The sequence below is a fragment of the Platalea leucorodia genome (assembly GCF_965183815.1).
Source record: "Platalea leucorodia genome assembly, chromosome: 6".
In the NCBI taxonomy this organism is placed as follows: domain Eukaryota; kingdom Metazoa; phylum Chordata; class Aves; order Pelecaniformes; family Threskiornithidae; genus Platalea; species Platalea leucorodia.
The window spans coordinates 2,392,782-2,418,802 of record NC_138828.1 but is presented as its reverse complement, the minus strand read 5'-3'; the positions used below and the strand labels follow the sequence as shown (position 1 = coordinate 2,418,802).

At 39.7% G+C, this 26,021-nt stretch overlaps 1 protein-coding gene across 1 annotated transcript in view; it reads left to right on the top strand.

Annotated features, from left to right (window-relative positions):
* Positions 1-413: 413 nt before the first annotated feature.
* The window catches only part of CCDC158 (coiled-coil domain containing 158), a gene marked incomplete at both ends in the record, with an annotated part of 31,338 nt that continues 5,730 nt past the window's right edge, over positions 414-26,021 (top strand). The window contains 20 exon segments of the mRNA XM_082315030.1: positions 414-439; positions 2,577-2,707; positions 3,093-3,337; positions 3,744-3,853; positions 4,110-4,437; positions 4,778-4,854; positions 5,486-5,554; positions 5,556-5,588; positions 6,790-6,904; positions 10,318-10,437; positions 11,918-12,115; positions 13,123-13,605; positions 14,365-14,554; positions 15,874-16,026; positions 16,478-16,590; positions 17,386-17,544; positions 19,260-19,352; positions 20,701-20,826; positions 22,858-22,981; positions 24,118-24,177. Coding sequence (XP_082171156.1) covers positions 414-439; positions 2,577-2,707; positions 3,093-3,337; positions 3,744-3,853; positions 4,110-4,437; positions 4,778-4,854; positions 5,486-5,554; positions 5,556-5,588; positions 6,790-6,904; positions 10,318-10,437; positions 11,918-12,115; positions 13,123-13,605; positions 14,365-14,554; positions 15,874-16,026; positions 16,478-16,590; positions 17,386-17,544; positions 19,260-19,352; positions 20,701-20,826; positions 22,858-22,981; positions 24,118-24,177 — 2,953 coding nt within the window.

Below are 26,021 nucleotides of genomic sequence, written 5' to 3'. Positions count from 1 at the left end.
GCGAGGAAAACGTCTGTTTGGCTTTAATCAAGCGGATTGGGATAACACAACATTTGTGGATGAGATCAAGGCAGGTGTTCATAGAAATCTCGCTTTCGGCGTTTCTTGTAGAAAAATTCTGTATCTGGAAACATTGCACGAAAGTGGTAGTGGATATGATTTGCCACTGAATTGTTGTTGCAAAACTTAACAGGTGATGCTAACAAGTGCTTATAAAAGCCTCCATCTGTGTTCGTGCTGACAAAATAAAGCATAAGACTTGAAAAAGGAGAGAAACTGTTCCCCTCGATATCCTTTAGTTCCTCCTGCAGTATTAAAATCAGAGGGGCAAAATGGATATTTTATTACATCAAGTTGATTCTTAATACATTAGAAAATAAGGACAGATCTTTTTCTTCACGGGTACTGTTACAATGTGTGAGAATATCCAGGAATTAAGGTGGTGCGCAGATTTTGTTTGTTATTAGAGAAATTCTCATACTTGCTATCTGTCATTACAGTAAACAGCACACTCACTGAAAATGGAAGCCAACAGATTCCTAAGGTGTAATCTGTTTTACCAATGTGACAGGAAAGATGTGAACGCAAAATTTAAGGATATGGATGCACAAGGCGCTCTACAGTGAAGGATGAGTTACACTGATCACTGTAATTTGTGTGCTGGTATAATAGTTTTGTCTCTGTCCACGGTAGAATGAGTTCTTCCTGCTGGCAATGGGATTTCTGCACAGATAGCAGGATATAGTACTGCCCTTTGATAATGAATTTGCAGGCGTCCAGGATTCTGCCTACTATTATGTTCAAAATCATTCAGAATTGGAAAAGTGATAGTTGTGAAATTCAGTGATTTTGCTGGTTTGGGTGATTCCCACCCCACCCCACCCCCCCAGAAGGTGGTGCTTTGATTTAGTGATTTTTATATACAGTTGTGTATCTAATACTTTCTCCCAAAGAAGGATTATTAATGAGTTTGAAAACTAATGGTCAGCTGAGAAGAATGGGGATAGTATTTTTCTTTCTAAAGCTTTGATTTACTGATTCACTCAGACTCTGATGGATCAGACTGAAGTGTCATCTCACCACTGTGCTTGTTGGAACAGCGTGTAGTGGCAGATGCGTAGAAAAATGATCAGGAAAAAGTGGTATTTTTGGTTAGTATCCCTCAGTATCTCGGTGTCTGGGGAATTAGAATGTAAAGACTTAGTGAATCTGAATGTCTGTCCTGCTTATCAGATTTATTAGTCCTGGGGATTTGTCTAGTCATTCTTTTAACCTCTTTTTAGGTTATTTAGGTTATACTCCACAATAACAGGGCAGTGTTGATATAGCCTCCACCCTTGCCTGTAGCTGATGCCCCTTCTTCCCACTTTCAGGATAACAAACTCTTCGGGATGCTTTTCCCCATGCTCTGCAGCTCTGTTGGCATCTGTGTTCTCTCATCTTTTTTAACAGTGATGTTACAGAATGAAAATCCAGATTTATCAGGACGCGTTAATACAAATGCAGAGAGAAGGCATAACACGTACAGTGCACAGACACCGGGACTTATTGCATTGTGGGGAAAAAAAAAAAAAAAGTGCTGCATAGACAGAACTCAACTGTGCGTGTTGTAATTGGGTCATTTGTGAATGTCACAGTCCTGCTATGCACACGCAACAGTACTGATGCTAAATGACAGGGAGCTGCTCTCCTTGCTGATCTCATATTGCTCCCTCACCTGTAGACTTGCCACTTGATTTATTTTTCCATAATTTCACATTCCTCTTTGTCCCTCAACTATTTTTTCTTCATGTTTCCTCTTAGCTTTCTTCTAGTTACAGTTTATAAGCGAACTGCCAAAACTTCCCTATTACTCTCACTTAGACTGGATTTCTTCTCTTGGTCAGAAAAATTCCTTTTGCCCCCCCCCCCCCCTTTTTTTTTTCCCCCTCCCCTTATCTGTCTACTTTCTTTGCACACATGCATTCCGCCTCCTCCCTGCCCCAGGAATGTAGGAAATGATCTGTTGCCTCATCAATGCCAATAAAATAAGATGGTGTGAATCTGAACAGGTTTCCTCTCTTCTGTGCTTCAGTTTTTATATAACCAAATGCTTCACTGATTCTACAGGTTTTCTGAGAGGGTTCTTATTATGCCTGCAGATGAAGTATTTGACAGATTTCTGTGGGTTTGATTGACCATACAGTTACAGTTTTGTGTCAGTAAGGTAGCATTTTACTGGCCAGCTAGGAGAAAAAATGTGAAAATAAAAGGAAAGCCCTTTTCAGAAGATAAACCAATTTAGTTCTGTTTGTTGATGAACTGTTATTTTACTTGTTTGGACTTGTATACATTATGCCTCCTAGGGGCAAAACACAGTAGTTCAGTTGACTACAGTGGAGCTGCAGCAGTTGAAGATGTGTTGCTAAATGTAAGCACAAAACAGGAAAATAAAACGGTGTTACACATAAATTCTTTGGGTTTGCTTCTCTTTTCAGTTATTCATTTCAAGTTGCATTTGTGATGCAGTGCAGTTGGATTCTCTTGTGTATTCAGTCCTGCCTTTTCAGCAAATGTTTCTGTGTGCTATTCTGCAGGGAGGCACTGGAAAGACAAACAAAAGAGGCTCTGAAACTCCACGAAGAAGCCACCAAATTCCCAGTGCAATCAATGATACGTTCTTTGAGTCATGAGGAATCTTTACCAAGTGGCAATATGCCTAGCGTGGGCAAGTATTAAACAGATTTCAGAACAAGATCTGGGAGTAAATCACTATAAATGTTGCAGACTATTATGTGATTTAGAAGGGTGCTCATAAGTTCATGTTTCAAGTTGAGTCTTCCTTAGGCCCTGCATCTTGAACAGCTCTTGTTGACGCAAGCCCAAGGTAAAGGCAGAGCAGTTTGAAGTGTTCTCCTCTGAGCACTGTGGCTTTCCCCGCTCAGTGCGCAACCCTAGAACTGGCTGGGTTTGTTGTCCTTAGAAAAGATGGTTCCTAGGTTTGACTACCGATAGATAGGCACGGAGAGCCACTAATGCCCACTTTGTACGGATGACTGTTTATTCTCATGTAACGACTCTTGGTTCAACACTTCAATTTATCTGCCTTTCAGGTGCTGCTAGCCCATTCCTCAGCAACCAGAATGTTTTTGCTTCTTCCATTGTCAGAACAGTGATGGAAAACTCAGCCTCTTCTAGTACTGGTAGCAGTCCACCCAGTAGTGTCTTCTGTTCCAAATATGAAATACATACTGATTCTGAGAAAAGAAACATGAGTGGTGCTGGCAAAGAACACACGGAAAATGTTCTGGAAGAGTACTTGCAGAAAGGTAGAGATGTGCAGAAGATGCTGACTGAAGTGAGTTGCAAATCTGGGGCAGCTTCCTAAGTATAGATGAGCTTTTATTGTTTTTGTCATTGCGGAGTCTTTGGACAGTTTTGCCAGCGCTATTTTGAGCAGCCTCTTGTCTGCTGTAAATTGTACTTGGCTGTCATGATTCCCACGTGTCATTTGACAGACAGAAATAGGCAATGAGTAATAATGTTGTTGGCCCGATCCCTGTAACGGTGTTCCATGCGTAGTCTGTCCACGGCAGCACAGTGTGACTAGCCGGTTAAGTAAGAAATGTTAAAAAAAAAAAGAAAAGAAACAAAAATAACGTCTCAATTCCCATACCCATGCTGCTCTCAGCTTCATTTTTTTATGTTATGTGTTCAGTGTTTTGGTTGGTTTAGCTTGGAGGTTTGTTTTTTTTCTCCTTTAGACCACTGAGCTACATGAGCAACAGAAAATCAATTTAAGACTGATCATTGCTGATTTGCAGACCAAACTGATGGAAGTGCAATTGGAAAGAGATGCGCTTCAGGATAGCAGGTATGAAGGCCAAGACGGATGTATTATGGAGAGTGTGTATATGGGCTTTGAGAGGCGCACCGGATCTCCTAAGTGAGAAACTTGCCCTCAGGACTGAAGACAATGAGACTATGGAACCTTGGTTTAGGAAACGGCTTATTATTTGGTTGTAAAAACCAGCAGTTAATCAACTTAAATATATCGTCTCTTAGTCAGGATAAAAATCCATGTTGCGAATCCTGTTTTTTTACATTGTTTCTTTGGTTTCCAAATGCAGACAAAAGGAAGCCCAGTGCCAAGAGAATGTAAAAACACAACTAAAAAATACTATTCAAGAGCTGGAAGCTGCCAACCAGCTGCAGGAGGAGATGCTGAGGGAGGCTGACAGCCAAACTGAGCATCTGAAAAAGATGGTACACAGCCACAAGGAAGTGCTTCTGGAACTACGTGCCATCCTAATGGACTACGAAGACAGCACAGGCAAGAAACTCTGTGAGCGTGAGAATATTACTAGCCTACACATCCACAACCTGAGCACAGCATTTGCTGACGTCCTGCGAGATTTAGACTCAGAGGTGTCATACCTCAAAGAAAAAGTTGTCCGGGTATGTGAAGAAAGTGCTGCTTTTCCTTCCAACGCTCTGTGCTCTGTTTTTTAGAAAATATTTTTGAAAACTCCATGAGCTCCCATCTAAACTGGCCTAAGAAAATGGTTGTGGCATAAAGAGGTACAAATGCTACTTTGCAGTTAAGATGGCAGGTGCCACTATACCAACCTTTTGCATTGTCCCCAACTGGAGGTTAGATTTATTGCTGGAATTTAACCTGTATTGTGCACATTTTCACAGTTCAACGTGAAAGCAAAAGGAAGGAAATTCCACTTCGAAAACTACTGTTTAGACTGTCTTTTTTTTAGGGGTTAGCATTGTCATCTGTTTACTACAGGTGGAAGAAGAACTTGAGTCATTGAAAAAAGGTTCACGGACCCAAAAACAACTTCTGCTTCAGCAGCATCAAAATAGGTACCTGTTCTCCACTTATTTATTCATAAAACATAAATGGACATTTTTTCACATTCCACAGATAATTGTTTTATGATGATGATGATATTGGCAAGGGGGGGGAGCGGCTGGGGGCAGCAAACGATGTTTTTGAGGACTTAGTAATTGTTCCATTCCTCATGTTTATTTTCTCTTGACTTTCTGCTGCTTTTTCCTGCTATGCTGACAATTTCCTGTTTTATTCACTGCCTCAAAAAATATCATTTTGGAAGAATCTGTACCCCTTACTTTTCTAAGTGTGATTGGTCACTTAGGTGGACATCTAGAATTTGTTGGGAGGCTAGTTCCACCGTTAAAAGAAAAGATTGAAAGTAATCGCTTCGGTGGCAACATCAGCATTTTGTTGCTAATTTCACTAAGAGCTTTGTCCGTCCTTGTTCAAGAAGTCCTAATTTCCCCAGCTATCCACCTGAGTTATACAGTCACCTGTTGAAAATAAAAGGGTCGGTAACTCGATACATAATATTTCATTCACAGTAGAACGTCAAAATGGTTACACGTCTGACTACTGAAAAATATCACTACCTCTTCAGTGGAGGAGTTATTATTTGCCAAGACTAAAATTATAACCAGTATTTTCTTTTTGAAACAGGATTGAGCAGCTAATAAGTGAGCATGAACAGGAGGTGGCAGCACTAACTGATAAAGCTAACAGTGCACACAAATAGTACCCAAAGCCAGATGGAGATCATTCAGTATGTTTTTTGATTATAGTGTAGAAAATGGTAAGAGTAACCTTAATTTGAGAGAAAGCTTATGCTGCATAAGTTCCTTAGTGTCTTTGTTGAAAGAGTTAAGCAGTCCTTGCATAAATTATGACATGAATAAAAAAAGGGAAGAAACAAAAAAAAAAGTTAAAGCATGGTATATAGAGGAGAAGCAAAATAGCCGTGCATTAGGCTATATCAGAGGCTATTAGGCTATATCAGAGAATTGGGAGTCTCGGGCTGGTTTTCTTCTCAGACTGCTGCGGTTCAGAAGAGTAAGGCCAGCAGAGTCATTGGAAATTCAAACTGGCTCGAGCCGTCAGCTTTGTTCTTGCCACCAGCTTTTGGAATGATGAATCCGTGTTATCCGAGTTGTGAACAGTTTCTGTGGAGTACGTGGCTAGAGTTAAGGGATGAAAGAGTATGTAAGCTAAGAGCTGCGGCCGAGTGCGGTTTTAGGTGGCTGCATTGCACCGTGACCTTTGCCTTCTAAATGTTCTATAGATTCTGATTCAAAATTAATTCCCAGCAGCATTATCGGTTGAGTCACAAAGAAGAATGGGTAAACAGTTGGGTTGTTTGCATACATGTACAAATAGTAACGAACGATAATTTTAAAGGAAGGGTAATTTTCATTTGGGATAAATAGCTATGTTGGTACTGTTGACTTTCGTAACAGTGGCGTGAGAATAAAAAGACACACGTTCTCACCGGCCATGCGATGACTCAGAAATCAGTGCTCAATATGTCAGTTAAAAGAATGAGGACATGCCACGCAGTGTTGCAAACTTAAGATAAGATTTAAATATCCGTATGCATTAATATCTGACTTGCATAGTTGAGACTGAATAGCTGACAGCAAAATGCTTCTCAGTTCTGCTTGTAGAGTAGTTGGGGTGCATTTGAAAGCAGATGTAGCTTTCTTAGAACTTGCTTGAGAATAAATGAGTTACCATCAGGAATAAGAAGCATCAAGAATTCAGTGTATGTGATTTTATGTGAGATGGATATCGGAGAGCAAATCTAACCAGTAAGGTGTAGTTTTTATGTGATCCCACTGTGAATGATAATCATACTTCAAAGCAGTAAGTTTCAGCGGTCATACCGATTGCAGTGAAAACGACCACAAATGTTTCGTGCTTTCATGGTTCTTAGAGTTTGTAATTTCTCCACCTAAAACTTTTCTTAGAGAACAAACAAGAGACCAAAATTCAGTGCACGCACATCAAGTTAGTCACCTGGAATCTACAGTTTCTCAGCTGCGTTCTGAATTACGAGAAGCTAAGAGGATGTATGAAGACAAGGTGTGTATGCATTTGTGTGTTAGCGTTAGTGCCAGTGAAACTGGATTTGTGGATATATGAAATGTTCCGGATACATAAGCGAAGTCTTTTGATAAGGGCTTGCTTCAGAAAAACTATGTGGACAATAAGATAAATTACATTATCCTTAACTCTGGTTGTATTATTTTTAAGAACAAGTTATCTTTCTCTAACACAAAATAGCTTTGCAAAACTTACTGAACTCGGAATAGTTTTGCCAAATGTCTTGGGAGCATACCATAAATGATGCCTCCTGGAGATACATAAAATGATTCTGCACTACAAACATGACTAGCACATGTAGGACAAGAACACTGTTCCACTCTACCGCTAGAGAATATATCAGGAAAAAACAGGCACTAAAAATAGCTGCTTATTTAAGTTGTATTGCCCGGAAAAGTTATTTGGTAGCTTTGTCTTGGTAAGTGCAAGGATGGGAGAACATAGAGATTACAGCAGCGCTTGAGAAGCATTTGGGTGCGCAGAGATGCCCCGCTGTGAGTTAAGAATCTTTACCATTCATTGAAATCCAAAGGCTTCTTAGCAGCAGCATACAATACAGGCAAAAAAGACAGGCTGGCCAGCACCTGTGTATTCAGACCATCTCTTAATCCCATTAGAAAACATAAGTCTTGACCAACTTTTTTTAACCACGCTTCTCCCCAAAGACCAATTTGATTTCCAGGTAGCACAGCAGGGAATTACTGCAGACAAATGGAGAGAGCTGCTTACAGTCCCGCCACAGAATCTCTGCCGTGTCGCTAACTGCAGCGTTTTGTATCCCTTTTCTGTATCACGTCTGCTGTGTCTTTCGCTTATTTCACTGCTTTGGATTCCAGTTTTATAAACAATTTGAGTATCTTTAAATGCTTTCTTATTTTTGATGAAAGATAATTCATGTTTTCCTTAGAAAATGACGTGAAAACTGTTGCTCTGCCCTCCCTTTAAAAATTAGTGGAGCTGACCCATGCAGAAATGCTTGACGGATCCAAATCCAGCTTAGATTACAAGTCATGAGGATTTAGGCGTCCTCCTCCTACATACTATTGGAAAGGGAAAGTTCAGGTCACAGGAGTGCCGTGAAGTTTGGCAGAGCTGATCGTCTCTGATCCAAAAAGGTCTGAGAATGGAATGGCAGGGATGTGCAGGTCAAGCCTGGGGAGCCATGGAGTATGTGTACTTGCACTATAAAGCAGAGCAGGACGGACTTTGTGTTTTATCATTTCTGTAGGTTCCCATTTTTATCAATTCCATTGATTCACATGTATCAAAACTCACACTAGTCAGTTCCAAAAGTGACTTTTTACAGCAGCATAACCGAACTATGGAGAATCTGTAAATTAATCTCCATTACTGTATTTCACCCCCAAGGAAGAGTACAACATACGGTATGCTTTTTATGTTGGGTCTATTTACCTGATTTCTTCTGCTTTAAATCATGCAGTGCACAGCGTAAGGTCATATCACGTCTATAGCTATAACTGGAGTTTATATTCCTTAGCCATGTTCCCTTTCATAATGTTTACCTCATAACAGATGTAAAATTTGAAACTGGGAATCAATTTAAGGCTATTTTTCGCAGTCTGCCAACTCCAGAAAATGTTGGGTTTGTGTATCTATAAAAGAATATACTACTTGGTCCAATAAAAATTGCTTTTGAATAGGAAGTGTAATACACTGAAGTGCGAAGGTAGACTTTAGTGAGAGACAAGTCGATAGGTGGAGATCATTTGATCTCAGGCTGTTACGTGGAGTCATTCCTCGGAAGGCGTGAGAGAGAATCTAAATAAAGCTCTTAAAACTCTATGTCTGTCTTTTACGACAAGCATTTCTCTGCAGCTTCTCTGGTAGGAAAACAAATTAGCAACAAAAATTTTCAAGGGAGTAGGTGAAAACTAAAGCCAGTCTAAGTTGTTGATACCAGATAGTTTCAGCAGTCAGAAAATCTGGTACTTAACTTAGTGGATATAAATGTAAATATGTAAGTGTTGTGTTTGGATATGCTTATGTTAATATCTTCATTAAAAAGTGGTGTAGACTGGTCCATCATCTCATACGCTGCCAGAAGTTGCATCCTTTCAGAGAAAGTGATTACCACTTGGAGCAAAACATGTTTGCCTGTAGATTTCTTAATGTATTCATAGTAAAGGAATACACCTCCCTGCCTTAGCTACGTGAAACCTGCGGTTAGGCCTAGGTGCGCCTGAAGAACTTCACTGTATCATTAAATGCAAAGTGAATATGGCTGAATATATGCTTGGGACCAAATTCCCCCCTAAATTAACTTTAATTGTACAGGAAAGGGCCTGTGTGAGGACACTCCTTCTGTCACCATCTGTGAAAGCCGTGTTGATGATGTCGTACGCGGTCATTGAGCTCTGCAGAGGGCGTACTTCAGGTTTAGATTTTCTGTGGAAATGGGGAGTAGTTGTGTAAGAAGGGTTTCGGGGGAAGTAATCTGGGATTTGCTGAGATTGCTCCTGACGGAGGGCACCACAAGATGAGAGGAACCCCTTTCAGAAAGGACGTTGGGGAATTACAGGAAGAAAAGGCCCTGGTAATGTCCTGCTGCTGCTTAGGCATTGGAGCTCTAGGAAGAAAAGATTACTGATGTTATCCGATTTTGAGGAAGAACAACTTTATAAGATGATCTTCAGAACTTTCCTTAACAACATCCTCTCGTATCATCCTGATGTTCCCAGCCCCCATTTGGTGAAGGCTGTGAGGTTTTGGGACTAGCCCTGCATAAATGGTCCATTACTAATTGAAAAGAATTCTGTCATCGTTATAATCGGATGCGTGAAGGAGAGGGTGAGGGGCAGAAGAGGAAGGGACGAGATGATTGCTTTTTTCGCAAGCAGAAGAAGCGTTTTTAAGGAAGCAGTAAGGAAATGCCCAGATTTTCGTATTGACCAAAACAGAGATTGCAGATCCTGAAGTGTTTATTAGAAGAGTACTGTAGGCGATCTTGTGTATTTTCTCATTAAATGATTCCATATAAATTGCGTTTTACTTATACGTGCATTATATTGGCTTTTCTAACTAGTAGTACTGCAAATCAAGCAAGGAGCTGGAACTTCTTTTCTAAAGTGACTCTTCTCCCATTCCGTTCAATGTTTACAGTGTAGGTAAGGAACTTTTGAAGAGCTGTGGATCAGGGTGGAAGCCAATTCGTTCTCGGGAACCTCAATTAACTCTGCAATGAAATTGAGCTTAATCACTAAAAGAAGACAACACAATTCTGAATGCGCCTAGGCAATAACTCTCCTGAGCCAAAAGATGACATTTGGTCTTCTTTTGAGTAGAACCCAGAAGAAAACTGGAAGAAATCCAGTGTACTATTTAAAATAGAATACATTAAGATAATTCTTAATGAATATTTGTCTTTATTCCAGGTCAAAGATCTTGAGAAGCAGTCGCACCTAGCTCATTCTGAGATAGCAGAAGCTCAGACAGAACAGGATCAAGGCGACCAAGAATGTGGAAATACGAATGACCAGATTCATCGGTTGTTGGTAAAAACAAGTGATAGTATTGAAAAAAAAATCTTGCTTTCTAAAAGCCTCTCCTTACTGCTGGTGTTCAGATTTGCACGTTGCTTGTTTCCAAAGTGCAGCAGCCCCCTTATAATTAAGTTATTTTTTATCAGAAATTTGATTTAGCTGTGAAGAAAGTTTCCCAAAGGTCTTTGCCATTAGCCATGCAGGACATTAAGAATTAAGAATTAACTTTGTCATAAATTCAAAATCCTTGAATCCTATGCAAATCATATTAAAGACGACAAGCCACCTTCAGTTTAACCTCACAGTTTAGATCCCTCTGTTAAGGAACCTTGGTCCCTTAACACATATTTTGCACGACATATCCGGGATTTTCCTAACAGCACTAAACATTCCTTTGTAACTGATTGAGAATACTCACAAATTGAACATAGAGTATAAAAAAATTTTGCCACATAGGGTTGGTTTCATCACAACTGGCTTCATGTACTATAATTAGCCTTGATTTTCTTCTTCCATAAGATTATTCCTTAATGACTAAATTTTGGGATATTAGTTGGTGTGGTTTCATTAGGTCTGTTTGCCCAGTTGGTGTCACGGTGCTTCGGAAGGAGATGTTGATATTATTTTGTTCCATGTAGTGTTCTCCTATTCAAGAATATGTTAGTGTAAATCTTTTCCTACAGATTGTACCTAGCTATAGAGAAGACTGGAGTCAGAATAATCATTACATAATTGAAGGTTAGGAAAGTAATTTTAGGTTTCTTTTTGTTTCTGGGTCTTAAGCTCATGTTTTCATTCTGCCATTCTTTGAGCTTCCTGCGTAGCTCTCTACTTGAGCTTTAACAATATGCAGATAGGTAACAATAGCATGTTATGATTAGCAGAACTGCCTGTTGATAATTCAGCTTGGCCACATTTTAAATTAGTATTTTTTAAATTAGTAGGTCTGAAATGTGTATGTCAGGTTTTTTAATATTGTTTACTTTTTAAATTATCATTTGTAATGTCAATTATGTGCTGTTAGGATTATGTCTGAGGTGGGAAAGAAATGAAATGAAACAAGCAACGAACCATTCTTATTAGTGGTGAAGATGAGTATTTATCAAGAGCAGCCTTCCTTGGCATGTAATGTAGTGCTTCGTTGTTCTTCGTTTGATGTTGACACGATATAATCTTTTTTCATTTTGTAGCTTATACTGGGTTTGGGATAGATATAAATGACACGAAAGGCTTCAGCACTGAGGTGTTACATGCTTCAAAATAATTATAGCAGCCATGTAAAAAGTTAAAAGTTACTGCTTCGTTGGAACAAAACGTGTAGGAGGTGTCAGACTAGCTTAGCCAATATTCCTGTGTTCTGCTAAGTGGAAGTCCAGGCAGTAGTCCCTAATCAGATATGTAACCGTGTAACTGAATGTTGCTAATGTTAAGAGAAAGAACAAAAAAATCGTAAATGTGATTCAAGGAGGGAGATGACTTTAATTTCTTGTAGACTGAACTTCATAAAAAAGAGATAGAACTAAGTCTAGAAAAGGAGCAGAACAAGCGATTTTGGGATCGGAACACAGACAACAGCATCACCATTGACCATCTGAGGAGAGAACTAGACAACAAAAACATGCAACTGCAGCGCATGGAAAACACGGTGAAGGAAATGAGGACTGCATGTCACAGACAAACGGAGCTCCAGGTTGGTGAGCAACTGCAGTGTGATAGTGTTCAGGACAGAAAGTGCTCCGGCCGGGGGCTGTACTTCAGATAGAAATGGTGTAACTCTGGTTACCGCGGTTGGGAGGCCTCTCGAGCTCGCGTGCCGGAATTTTGCTTCCAAAGATGCAGATGCGTGGCAGTCAGAATTCACTTTTTTTTTTTTCTATTAGTCTGACCTGTGCAGCCTTTGTTTCTCTTTATCGATGAGGAAGTAGAAGCGTTATTTTCAATTTTGATTTTTGACATACAAGCTTTAGGCGAAAATGAATGTTCTGCTGATAGTGTACTCGTAGTACATTCCTCTTTCTTCAAGGCTTAAGCCCTTCAAAAATGAGCTGTAATTAGGTAACCCACTTTGCATTATGAGTAAAGATCAAGTTAATTCCTTTATTTCCTACCAACCACAGGCTTGTGCTACCTCGCACACCGTTCTACGTTTTCTCAATCCATTGTTTTTTCTTCAAAATTCTCACACCAGGAAGTTCATTCTTTTCTTCTGTTTCTATTTTGTGCTATTAGCAGTTGCTGAGTCATAGTACTTTGTGCTTTAAGTGGTGCACATTGCTGCCTGCAGGAATAAAATCGGTAATAAATTATTCATGCACATACACTTTTTTTCCAATTTACAGTGCAGTCAGTTGAGTTTTAACACTTAAAGTTCTCTAGACCCAACTACTCTAAATTTTATACTAACATTGCTGGTTGGTGTTTGGTTTGGTTTTTTTTTTTTACATTAGTTTAACATTTTTCATTTTCTATGATTAAAAAACCAATATTCTAAGCAGTACTTCATTTATTAAAATTAGGAAAGAGGAAGGAAAACTGGAAGAATCACGCAGTCATTGTAGACCAGACCATGCTGACCTAATTTTTGTGTAAAACTAAAATATTTAAGATGAACTGTAGAAAACCAGAAATGTGACAGGAAATTCTAAAAGTAGAAGTAAGCATTTCTGTTGATCGATCCTTTATATTGCTATTATTCAGATGGCTGCAATTAAGGAAAAAAATGAAAGCGTTGGAAGAATCTCCTCTTTGGCTGTCCAGCTGGAGTCAACCAAGGAAACACTCCGTAAAGTTAAAGAAGATCTTACAGCCAAGCAGATCAGTTTGGAGACTGCTGAGAAAACAGTGTCAAATCTGACAGCCCGTCTGCAGGAGAAAGAGCGAGCCCTGGAGGTTCCCAATAAGGAAATCAAGAAGCTACATTCACAACTTGGCAGTAGGATGCAGGAACTTCAGCATCTAAAGAACGAAGAGGACAGTTTACACAATGCGCAGTCGGAGCGCGAAACGCTGAAACTGCAGCTGTTGGAGAAGGAAAGGATTATTGAGATCTTCCAAAAACAAATTGATAACGTGACCCAGATTGTGGGCCAGCACAGTCGAACTGCAGGAGCAATGGAAGTTGAGAAATCTCAGCTTATAAAAGAAATAAATGACTGGAAGCTTAAAGTAGAAGAACTTAAGGTGTGCAAATGATACTGTATCTATGTCTTTGGAAGACAGTAAATGTTTTCTGTTTTTTAAATCTGTACCTTAGTGTGCCGATAGCGTGGTTTTAAAGCACCTTGAATCCTAACAGCACTAGAAGAGTTAGTGGGCAGAGAAGAATAATATTATCACATTACCACCGAAAATTAATAATTCAGTGGTGCAAAGCAGTTGCCAAAAGGTTTGTGAAAGCTAGAATATAGCGTGCTATCCTCAGTGATCCGGTTGTCCACACCAGTAGCAGAACCAGAAATACAAAGTGTTACTGAGAAATAACAGACAGCAAAGCACTCAGAATTCCAAACTGAGGACGCTGTTTATAACTGGTTATTTCTTAGACAAGAATTGGAGGATACGGTAGTCTCATGCAGGTCAGCATCTTCAGAAAAAAATCACTCCAGATGGGGCATTTCATGCAATTCTGTGAGAAAACAGGTGAGCATTAGGAGTGAATATGGAGGTAGTGCTGCAAGAGGATGGAAACAGTTTTCATATACACCTGGTAAGGTTAAACATGCTGTGAAGCCATCCCATCGGGTTCTCTTGTACCCTTTTTGCCTGCATTAGCAATTTTCACAAAAGCAATTTGTCTATTTGACGCTGTTTTTCTCTCTTGCCCCAAAGTGTTCTCTGACAACTGAGATTTAAAGTAATGATCATGTCTGCACATCTTTGTGGTTGTTTTATATAATTATGTATATTGCACATAATTACTCTTGTTTTTTCTCTAAGTAGATTGCAAAGGATGAGAAAGAAGCCAGAATACATGAAATGGAGGCCAGACTGAGTGAGCTGGAACTGGAAAAGGTTAAACTGGTAAACACATGCAGTGAGAGGCTCCATGCACTTAATGATATGAAACTGGAGAAAGACCAGCTAATGAATGAACTCCAGGCCGGTCGGAGTGAGCTAGCTGGCCTTGCAGGTAGGCAGCCTCGACTTAGCTCAGCTCCGATAGCTGCTAAATTGGGCTGATGTTAAAAATAGAAGAGTAGCTTGCTTGCTGAATCCAAATATGGCTGCTGGTACAGCAAAAGGTTCCCTGCCAGCACGGGATGGTCAGATTGCTTCAGAGAGCTAAGTCATGGTTTGGGATTCCGGCACAGAATGGTGGGAATGCAATCCTTATGGCAGTCTCTTACTACTTTGAGCAAAAATACTTAAACCGCCTGACTCTGGAGACCAAAGAAGCGGATCTAGTAAATTACAGAATAGAAACTGGACCCCTTTTTCCCAAGTGTTACTTCAGAGTGCTAGTGGATCCTTAACCATCTGTGGTCAGATTGCAGTGGAACTTTGTTTCTGTTTTGTTGCAGTTTTGCTACAATGTTGTTTAAACATTTATGTTGTAACTCCGCTCTTTTCACAGGTAATGTGTGGGGAAGCTGATTAAGGTAATATTTAAAAAAAAGAAAAAAAAATAGGGGCTGGACCCAAGGCAACCACCAAAATTCAGGGAGATCCTTTGTTAAATCTGCACTGCAGCCAGACAGATGATACTGTTGCCGTGCTTTGCTCTCTACACACCCCTGTACTCTCATAAAACACCCATTGGTAACATTTGTTTCTTCACAACTCAGCTATACTTCGAAATTCGTTTTGTAAGAATTAAACAGATACTGTGCTTTTACATGGCAGGTCTGCCATACGTTTGTATAGTACTGTCAGGGTGAACGAGGTGTAAAAAGGGCTTATCAGAGTGAATGACTACAGAGGAATTAGGACCAAGCTGTTGGTAGAGTCTGAGCACACAGCTGGCTGGCTTGGAGTGGTACGGGTGACATAGGAGGAGTTGAAGAGAGAGATAAGAAACAGAGTGGAGTTGCGGGGGAATGCTTGACAAATTAGATCAGTTCAGACCTGAGTCTGGTTAGAAGTGTGGCTGGAGAGAAGAATGACCAGAGCAAAATGCTGCCTTGCTAATACCTGTGACTTCCACAACGTGTGGTTGGTTCTAGTAGCAGGAACTCAGAGATGTGGATTTATATCACTTTCTTGAACCGGTGCTTTGGCGAGCAACCAAAGAACACATTTGTTTCTGATGAAACAGAAGCTTTTGCTGACATGCAGGGCAAGGAACTACTAGTTGCGCATTTGTTAGCTGTGGATGTTACTTGCTTTATGCCTTAGCTATCTGCATATCTAACACGCCTTTAAATAGAGTAGGCAACAGATCGGTAATCTTAGTCTAGAAGAATGATAATTTTTGTCACTGTAATTTCAATCTTTACTTACTCTCACCAGAGGGATTTGAAGATTTGAAGAGGGATTACCAGGATAAAATCGAGGAGACGGAAGATACTGCAAAGAGACTGAAAATGCAGTTGAAATCTGCCCAAGCTGAACTGGAACAGACCAGGACTGCTCTAAAGACTATGGAGGGATCTGATGGCCATGGTAATTATGGATTGAACTTCCCAAAAATCACACACGTTTGTCTTTTTAACAAGAGGATTTTTTAAGTATTGATCCCTCATTAGATGTTGTAATAATATTCCAGATATTTTGTGAAATAAATAAACAATATCGTAGAGGACAATGTATTTTTATTTTACCATTTACTACATACTGTAAAACTTAAACCATGAGTTGAGTTTTCTGAGGTGATCTTTACGCAGATTTCCAGGGAATGCTGTCTTCGTGTCTTGTGTGTGTGACGGGTCTGGTGTCACTACCTTGGACGAAGCTCCAGCTGATTCTAACGGGTGGTTTGCACACATAAGTGACTGTAGGATCCTGGTTCAACTTTCTCTAACATATTGTTGATAACTGACTTCCAGAGTCTTTTGTCGGAGCTCAGAATGCGTAATCAATGTTGTTCATTGAGAATTAACCTTTTCTTTTACAGCTATGAAAGTTGCAGTGGGAATGCAGAAGCAGATCACAGCCAAGAGAGGACAGATAGATGCATTACAGAGCAAGATTAAATTCTTGGAAGAGGCAATGAGAAATGCAGCTAAGGTCACAAGAACTCCATGTAAAAGTATTTAACTGTAGAGAAATATTTCTTTGAAGAAATCCATGGCCAAAAGCACAATTGGCCCAAGAAGGGCCAAAGAGAATTTTACTTGATGTTACGGGCACCTTCCCTGAAGTCCTGCTAGCATATGTCAGGGAATGTCTCCACCACATAAATTAGCCTTCTGTATAGAGAGAGGTTTTAATTTATATTTGTTCTCTGTGACACAACAGTGCTAGTTTAAATGAGAATCAAGCTCTTGCATATCAGTTCTTCTTAAAAATGTCAGCCAATGCATTTTGTATCCTCCTGAATTTGGCCCACAGTGCTTTCCCCTCTTTGGTTTCTGAGGCGGTTCTTTGCAGTTCTGGTTGTAAACTCTGTACGTCAAGGTCTGTCTTGCATATTGAGGTCTTTCCAGCATTTTCTGTGACACAGAAATCATGCAGTTACCAATAGCTGGAATTTACTGAATGATCATTTATATCTGTTTGCTATAACCTGTCCTCCTTCTTTACTGGCTTTGGATCCTGTGGATTCTGAAGTCTAAAATTCCAGTTTCAGAATGGATCTAAAATCTAAGACGTTATTTCATCAGGAGCAGTCCAATTGTACTTTTCTTTATAAGACCTATCTTCTTGAAAAACATCATCTTTCTGCAAGATGCAATAGCTAAGCTTCTGAAAGGGTTAATTCAGATCTTTCAAAGAGAAAAAAAGTTGCAGAAAACAAGTATGTATAATGTAGGTAGCTACGAATTCTTGACTCATACTTTGTTGTCCTTGTCTTAAATTCAGGAGAAGCATTACCTCAGAGAAGAAAATAGTAAACTAAGCCAAGAATTGAGCTATATTACAGCAGAAAATACCAAGATTGCTGGGGAACTGGAGATCCTGAGATCACAAGACAAGTGTCTGAAAGAAAAAATATCCAAGATGGAGACAGCCCTTGATAAGGTAATTTTAGGTAGCTTTCAGTTCAGTGAGACTTCTAGGTGCTTTCCATTACAGTCACTTGGGAAGAGAGAATGTCTGGCCTCTTACCTAGGTTGTATTTAATATGTCCTGTTCACATGTACTGGAAGGTGCTTACCTGAAGAGATGTCTATAACGGGGACTGTGTTCTGTTTTTATAACGGTAAAAGGCTTCTACTTTCATTAAGAGAATTCATACAGCTGCAGGGAATTTAAAGCAGATTGACCTTCCAGGCAGTAGCTTGACCGTCCAGACCTTGCACTGGCTCTTGGCACAGCTGCTTTCCCTGGCGGGAGAGACTATTATTCAATTTAACAGGGGCCCCACCAGAACCGAGCGTGGGCACACACGGACTCACCACGCTTATCCGTGCTCAGCCCTTTCTGGGACCTTAGTTAGCCAGCTGTGGGGCCCTCAGGGTGAGGGAAGTTAAGAACATTGTGTTGTTTCATTTGCCCTTTTTAGTTGAGGTTTCTGTTGCTGACATACCTAACTCTTAAGGCTAAGTTCTACATTTTGGTCTGACTAGCACATAAATCCCAGAGCTGCTGCTCTTCGAGAAGGAACAGTCCTTTTCAGCTGCTCAGAATCCTAGCTTTTCAGGATGTAAATTTCCTGTATTCCTCAAATTGCTTTATTACTTTAAAAAAAAATAATAAACGTACTTGTGATAACTCCTCCCAAGCGTGGCATTGGATGCTTGACATTGGAAACTTAACTTTCTTTGTAATACGTATCGTTGTGCACGGTAATAGCCAACTGACAGAGAAGCTGGGACACGGTGGAGGCCGGTGCTCACTGAAAACAAGCACATATGGCACACTAAATAACAGTTAGTTAAACTAACTATTTAACTAGTTAGTTAAACTAACTATTAAACTTTACAACGGTAAAGGTTGTACTGTGTCGTCTCACAGGATGCTAGTGTATATCACTGCAGAGCATCCGTTGTATAAACATCAAAAAGTGTAATTGGCCATCTTGCTCATCATTAATGATTCGAGATAAACGTTCAAAAGGCTGCTGCTTGTAGCATCCGCAGTGCCTCAGGGAGCCTGCCCGTGCCTCAGGGGCAGTCACAAGGAAGCACAGAAAGAGAGCCAGGTTTTATTTTAAAACTGAAGAGGGAACTCTGCTAGAGTGATAAAAGCAGTCTGGTTCATAAAGATCCCTCTCTCTTTTTGTGCTTTGGCTTAGAGCTTCCTCTCTTCTTCTTGGTGTCCTGATAAGTACTTAATGAAAAACAGCTACGTTATTAGATTTTCTCACACCTTTTCAGAGTAAACCTTTTAAAGAAGAAAGAGTATATAATAACAAAGACAAGTCAGAAAAGTTATCAGCCATCCGTTTTAAAACCTTCACTATAGTTTTGCCTCATTAGCACAGTTGAATTTTCTAATCCCAGAGGTGTTCAGTAGGTCCAGGACTGTCCCTGACAGGATTAGCTCCTTTCTGTGATGTTATGGTGTGCATATTATGCCTATGAGGATCAGATAATCAGGCAGCTGCTTTTGTAAGCCTATCGAGAAAGGCATCTGGTCATCTTGCAGTATTTCTATACTGATAGTAGTAAATAAGTACAGCATCTGTACGTGTACCTTGCTGTTTCTTTATTGGAAAGAAAACACGGAAGAGTGTAATCCACAGAAAGTTAGCAAAATTAATTTATGCCTCTTCTATCTATCCTCTCTTACAGGCATCCATGCAATTTGCAGAATGTCAGTGCATAATCCAGTGTCAGGAACAAGAAGCTATGCGTTTCAGACTGCAGCATACTTTAGATGTAAAAGTACGTACGTTACTGAGAAGCACAGCTATAAAGTTAGATGCATTTACTTTGTGTCCTAACTTTAGCTTTAACCCTATTTATTGCAAACACTCCAAAAAGTTTCTGTTCTGAAACCCTTTTTTACATGGAATACCTCATTGCTGCACAAGTCATGTCCATAATTTCAGTTACTTTTAAGTCCTATTTACAGTAAGGGCAACAAAAAAATTCAACAGCTACAGGAATATTGGACCACACGCTTCAGCTTGTAAGCTTTGGTTTCAGTGACACTTCAGCATTTTATTGCAGCCCTAGGCAAATAAAAGCTAGAAATATTCATGGCATTATTGTGAAAATTGAATTAGAGAGACAAGGTCTGTAGCGGTGCCTTTTGGTAGTGTAGAAATTACTGACAAGCTTTTGGGCACCCACGTCCTTCTTGAGGCCTGAAATAAAACCAGCAACCTTAAAGCTACATACAGGCTGGAAACAAGGGCTCTGAATTTAATTTGATTATGCTAATCAGTTAAGCAGAACAAAAAAAAAAAATCATTTGTAAGAAGCAAAAAGAGATTTTAGCAAGGGGAAAAGAAATGGGGTCGCGAGGCATCTGGGACAGAAAAAGGAAGATGTAATTGACATCTGTGCAGCTATATAGCGTTCATGAAACACAGGGTATAGGGAAAATCACGCAGTAACGTAAAGCCGGTATCTTTATTAAAGAGCCCAGAATTTTTATTCCCCCGTAGTTTTAGTCCAATTTCTGTTTTTCCTGATGAGTTCAATAGAGAATATTGTTTGTCTTATTTATAACCATAGACTATTAAGGCTGCAATGAAACTACTGCTATAAATGAATATTGGAATAGTAGTTTTGTCTCAAGAAATCATCTTTAATTTTAGTACCCACCCCAGTTGCTAGTTTTGAGTGAGAAATGAAATGTAATATTCAAAATACAAATCTACAGAAGCGATACAAAAAGTACTTTGCATGAACAACGGCAAAGGTGGGGAATCTCATATTCCAACGAAAGAAATTCTCACTCAAGTGGGGGAAAAAAGGTACAAGAGCTGTGGGACGGTTTAATTCTGTGGTGGCCCTGAGATGTCCTCCACTTGAATGGTTCCAGAGCATATGTTCAAATTCTGAGACTAAACTAAACTGCCCCTCTTGCACCCAGATCAGTCACTAAAAGGGTTATGTCTGAGCACACCTAATAAATACTAGGAAGTGTTTTGAGAATTGAGTGCTGCGTATTATAAAAGATTTGACTAAAAGAGATGCCCTATTACAGAGGGCATGCTGTCTATGCCTGTCTGTTCTGCTTAGCTACACTTGCTTATTCTGCTCGGCTGATGTTTTTCTGCAGGAGCTGCAGGGTCCAGGCTACTCGTCAGCTTCTGCTTCAGGCAAGCCGCGGCACGTAGTGCCTCTTTCCCACTTTCACTCTGTTGTCGTGCCACCTTCCCTGAGCTTGGCCAGCTGTGCCCCTCGTGTGAGTACCTGCCTCAAAATGGGAAACGGCACGGGAGACGGGGATGTTCCAAAGAATAAAAATAACATGGAATTTCTAAATGGGAGAGCATCTGGTAGGAGTGTCCAAGAGTGAATTCTTAATACCAAAGATGAAATCGTTTTCTGTAGCTTCTCGTACATTATGGCCTTTCAGATTTTCTTTTTTTCAGTTTGCAAAAGATGCGTAAAAACCAACCGGACAATAAAAAACTCTGTAGATGGTAATAGGAGTTTATCTTACCTCTATCACCAATAACATTTATAAACTATTAAAATTGAAGGTACTGATCTGTAAGCAGTTTGATTTTTCACTTTTTTTTTTTTTGCTAGTACTTTACTTGCTGTAAATCACTTATATTTGGCAGTGAAAATGGACTTGTACGTAGTTCCTGATAAATTTCATCATCTGATTGACCTGTAGTAGCTTTTAATACTTAAGTTGTTCTCCAAGCTGGCCTTCACTGATTTTGACCAATTCTATCCTAAAAGACGCATCATTGTCCTTCCTTCCTTTTGTTTTTGTACATCTACAGTTAGATCTAAATTAGATGCTAGTGTCGTTCTAAGTTTTTATTACAGAAAACATCAATTCAAATCTCGCATGCAAAAAAAAAAGATCTTTCGGTATTTTCAGTATAGATTTTGTGTAATTCTCCAAAAGAGACCTGATGTATCTCCCACAGAAATTGGTAGAGGTCTTTTCATAAATTTTTACGTCAAAATCTGTAGGAGACTACAAGTTAGTGCAGTTATTTCTCACTAATATTTTCTGGTTTACTTTCTGATGTGGTGACAAACATTTACATCAAGGAACAAAGGATGGTTAATTCTGTGAAATACATCAGGCACTCCCATTCTCTTTTTTTTGCGTTAATTTATACTTCTGAGGATAAAGAAGGAAAAAGGACCGATTTTTAATGTACCATGGTGAGGACCTAACAGGTTGTAGGAGAACTTCATTCAAGGTCTACTTGAACCTTCTCGGTTCCTGCGTGATTAGTTATTGTACAAAATGAGGCAGCTCCAGCACTTGAGACAGAGACCCTACCCGGTCGATAGCCTGGTTTCTCAGCCAGAGTGTGGAAAAGAAGGATTTGGTTTGACTCAGTATCACATTGACCCATTATGAGGCTGAGGATTTATTCTCCATGTAAGCTCTGCTGAAACTAGTGTGTTCCCATTGGAAAAGACATTTTTTTCCAATGGAAACACGTTAGCAAAATGTTTCTAGCCAGTTCCATCCACAGACGAAGCCTAAGTCAGTGGGAGCTGTGCTTTGAACATGCAAAGTGCTGAGTACTCTGAAAAATCCAGTTCTTCACAGCAAGAAGGGATTCTTTGAACCAGGCCTTTGCCTCAAGTCCTGATCAGTAAAATGAGAATAATATTGCACTTCATCTCGGAGCATGGCTGTGACAATAAAGTGGTTTATATTTGCAGACAACTCAGCTGTTATAGAAATGAGTGCCAAGAAAACACCCCGATATACTAGTATTTCCGTCTTCAGAGCTGTGTTTGTGTACTGCACAGTAATAGCTGGAATCACAGGTTAAAAAGGAGAAAACAGAGTTGTCACATAAGCACAGATTATTGGTTCTGAGCACTGAAAAAGGTAATGGTTGTATTGGCTGGGGGGGGAAGCTTTCATAATTAAAGGCTTATTTTAACGTTTTTGACTGTGAAACAGTAGTCGTAACCCTTTTACAACAGTTATTCAAAATGCAGGTGTTCGCCGTGTTCTCCCTCAATCGTATTTAGTTGCTTTACACATTTCTGTCAGATAACTTTCCAAGTAACAGTGCAGTCCTATTCAGAGAGTATTTTGACAGCCTTCAAGTTACCATGATCTAGCCTCCAACGCTTCTTAACTAAAATTACAAAAAATCAGCCCTGTTTCTAACTGCTAAGACGAGTAGAGGAGGAGAAACATGTGACTTAGGGTGAGTATAGGTGAGAACTGAAGAAGAGAGCGCCTTTATAAATACTTTGTAACTGAATGATTTTATTTCAGATGGCTTCCAAGCCAGGTATTTTGAAGGAAGAACCATTGCAAGATCTAAAGAGGATTCTTCAAGAATTAACAAGCTCAGACAATGACGTTCCCTCCGTGGATCTTGGCAAGAATGACGGCAATGGTGGGGAAAAATCACCTTTAGCAACCATGAGGAATACAGTGTACGAGTAATATACTGTTATTTCTGTTGCGTGCTGTGAATTTGTATTGCCTTCTGAAACTAGGATCTGGCCATTCACGTGCTTCGGGAGCAGCACAGGATGCCTTTTTGCAAGAAAGTTGGGTTTACGAGTAAGCTTGAGATAATCTGAAAGCTTCCAAAGCTGCTGCTGTTTGCCAGGTTCCTCAGATGCTTTAAGGTGGTAGGGAAATAGAAGGTGACTACACCCTTTGCCTTTATTGCTTGCTTTTTAGCGTTTCTGCTTTTATTTTCATTTAGAACTCCTTTCTTCTTTTTCTGCCTTACCTAAATATCCCTTCTCTCATTGTTGAAGCAGGCAATTATTTTTTTACCAAACAAATGATAATGGCAACGCTACATGAAGTTGAAAAATCAATAGGGCACCAATTCTGATGTTTCTAATCCAGAACATAAGGATACTTCATAAAGGAAAATACAATTCATGGTCTTTGATTAGGATCAAATTCATTTAAACCACAATGTTTCTCCCAGAATACGTTCTGGTGGAACAAAATCCATTGGTCCCAATATCGTATGTATTCTGGGTTTTTCTGCTTTTCCCAGGTGTTTTTATTGAACAAAAGATCTGCCTGTTACCAACATGCAGGTTTTTGACAGCTTAAATATAGAAGCTTCTATTTCACAACCGCAAAAAGGATTCATGCACAGAAGTTGGTCTGTCTGTCTGATTTTTTTTTTAAATAGTGAATGTACGACCTCTTTCTGCCTTGACTTTGCCTATCACAGACAGAGTCCTTTGGAGGCATGACGATCAACAGTGTCCTTTGCCAGCCTGTACTATGTAATTATTGCCTCTGTTCTCTGTTTGTGGTGGCAGTGGGAAAAACCGTTCCTTTCTACGTATGGTTACAAGCTTTTGCGGTTCAGACCATGTGGATTTTAGGAGAATTTTTCTCCCTTGCAACAGTGTTCCATTGCAGAGCCGAAGTGAGGATGGGAAAATGCTACACCTAATCATCCTTCAATATACAAAGCTGTCTGTCAAAGTACATGACTCTCTCGGTGCTGTTGGTAGTGCTAGTTCTGATGTTGTCTTTCTACATCCTTCTACACAGAGATGGTGCACGTAGAGGATGCGCTGCTGTCTTCAGCCTACGATCAGATCCTTGCAAGAGGTGAGAAATCCCCTTTCTGAAAAGGTCACGGACAACACAGGTACGGATGTTAACTGAGCGAATGCAGTAGGACGATACAGACAATATTTTGAGAAATAGAGAGAGTTGTACAAAATGGATCTAAAAATTGGGAAGAAAACAATTGCTTATATTCTAGTAAAGAGTAGAAGTTCCTTGTAGATCAAAATTCTGAGGTAGCTCAATGACGTAGTGATGTATAAGATCCATTGACCAGGCGTGTATCCTTAATCGTCAAAGCTTTTGTTTCTATGTACCACAGAATTGGTGTTAAACAAGTGAGAAGGATTACCAAAATGCATTCATCACCTTTGCATTTTCTGTAAAGAAAAATGTGGTAATGACATCCACGGGACATTGCTGAAATCCGCAGAAGTTAATAAATTTCCTTTTAAATAGATACTTTATTAATTAAATAGAGGACCTTTACCAAAAGATACACAAGGGGTATATGGAAAGCTGGAACAAGATGCTTCTAGGTAGCTTCAGCAGAGCTAAGAATTTGTTGATTGTCTCATATGAAAACTGAGGTGAAGCTCAATTTATTTTTTTTCTTTTAATCCCAGTGCCTTAGTTAAAAATATCCAGAGTTACCATATAAGAATAGAAGACGCCAAATGGCAAGTGCCATTTGCTATAAAGTCTTATTTGTTTGGGGTTTTTTTTGTCTGTTCCAAAGGTGAGGTTGTCACAAAAAGCCTGACATAGAGGAAGAAGGTTTTGTATGATAAAGAAAGATAGCACTGTGTATGCTTCAAGCATGCTTAGCAGGGGGAGGTTGTGTACATACACATGGAATAGCAGAGCTGCTGGTGGAAATGGAGCATTTCTACAAAAGGTCACCATTAAATTCAGCAAGGTTTTACTTCTCTGGAACGCTTCCAAGTGTCTCTCAATGCTCATACTTAAAATTAGTCGAGCTGTTTTTTGGAAATGAATCTATCATCCATTTCTACTCTCTCATCAAATACCACTGTACTCTCAGAATTTACAGTGCCTGAGAACAGATAGGTCCAAACTTGGAAAAGGCAAGACTTTTACGTTATTGTAGTCATCTGATGCTATTAGTTGAAATATGGGCTAAAAATCACCTGATAACCAGAGACTGGTCTGAAGAAGCTAAATAGAAGCACTGTTGTGTGAGTAACCAGAAGGAAGATTGCAGTGGCATTAGTTGTCGAAAGCAGAAGTTCATTGTCTCTTTTCCATCTTTATGACTACCCGGTATTGATAACGAATCTAGTCCTTTATATCCCAAAGATATCTGTTACTTCAGTAGTCTAAATTCACTCCAGCTCTAACAGACTTTTTTTAGTGAAGTCGTATAACAATTTTACGATGCCTTTTCTTCGCTATTAGAATCTGGCTGCCATTGCGCTCTGCTTAAAAAACTAGCTTAACTTCTAAAAATGTGCAACATGGCGATCCTACTGGCATGGCTTTTGCTGTGATTTTGACAGCGGTGTGTTTTTCCATGCAGGGAGACTGCAGCTAGAGACTCTGCCATTGAAAGCATTGTGGAAAAGGATACTTTCAGACGGTGAGGAGTGCTTTCACTTAGCTGAGTAACCTGCTTCTTAAAGTACTCATTTGAGATTCACTTTCTAAGGCTGTTTTAATATAGCATCAGTCCTGAGCTTGTGTTGTTTTATTCATAATGCTAAAAGCTTCCTGGGAATTACAAAACAAAGCTGTGATGTTACTTTCATCCCTGTAAGAGTGAGCTCTGGGAACTTGTTTACATTGTTTGTTTTTAATTTACATGTATAAGATCTGGAGATTACATATGAGAGCTTCACATTCTCACGGTGGAGGCTGGCTAGCAT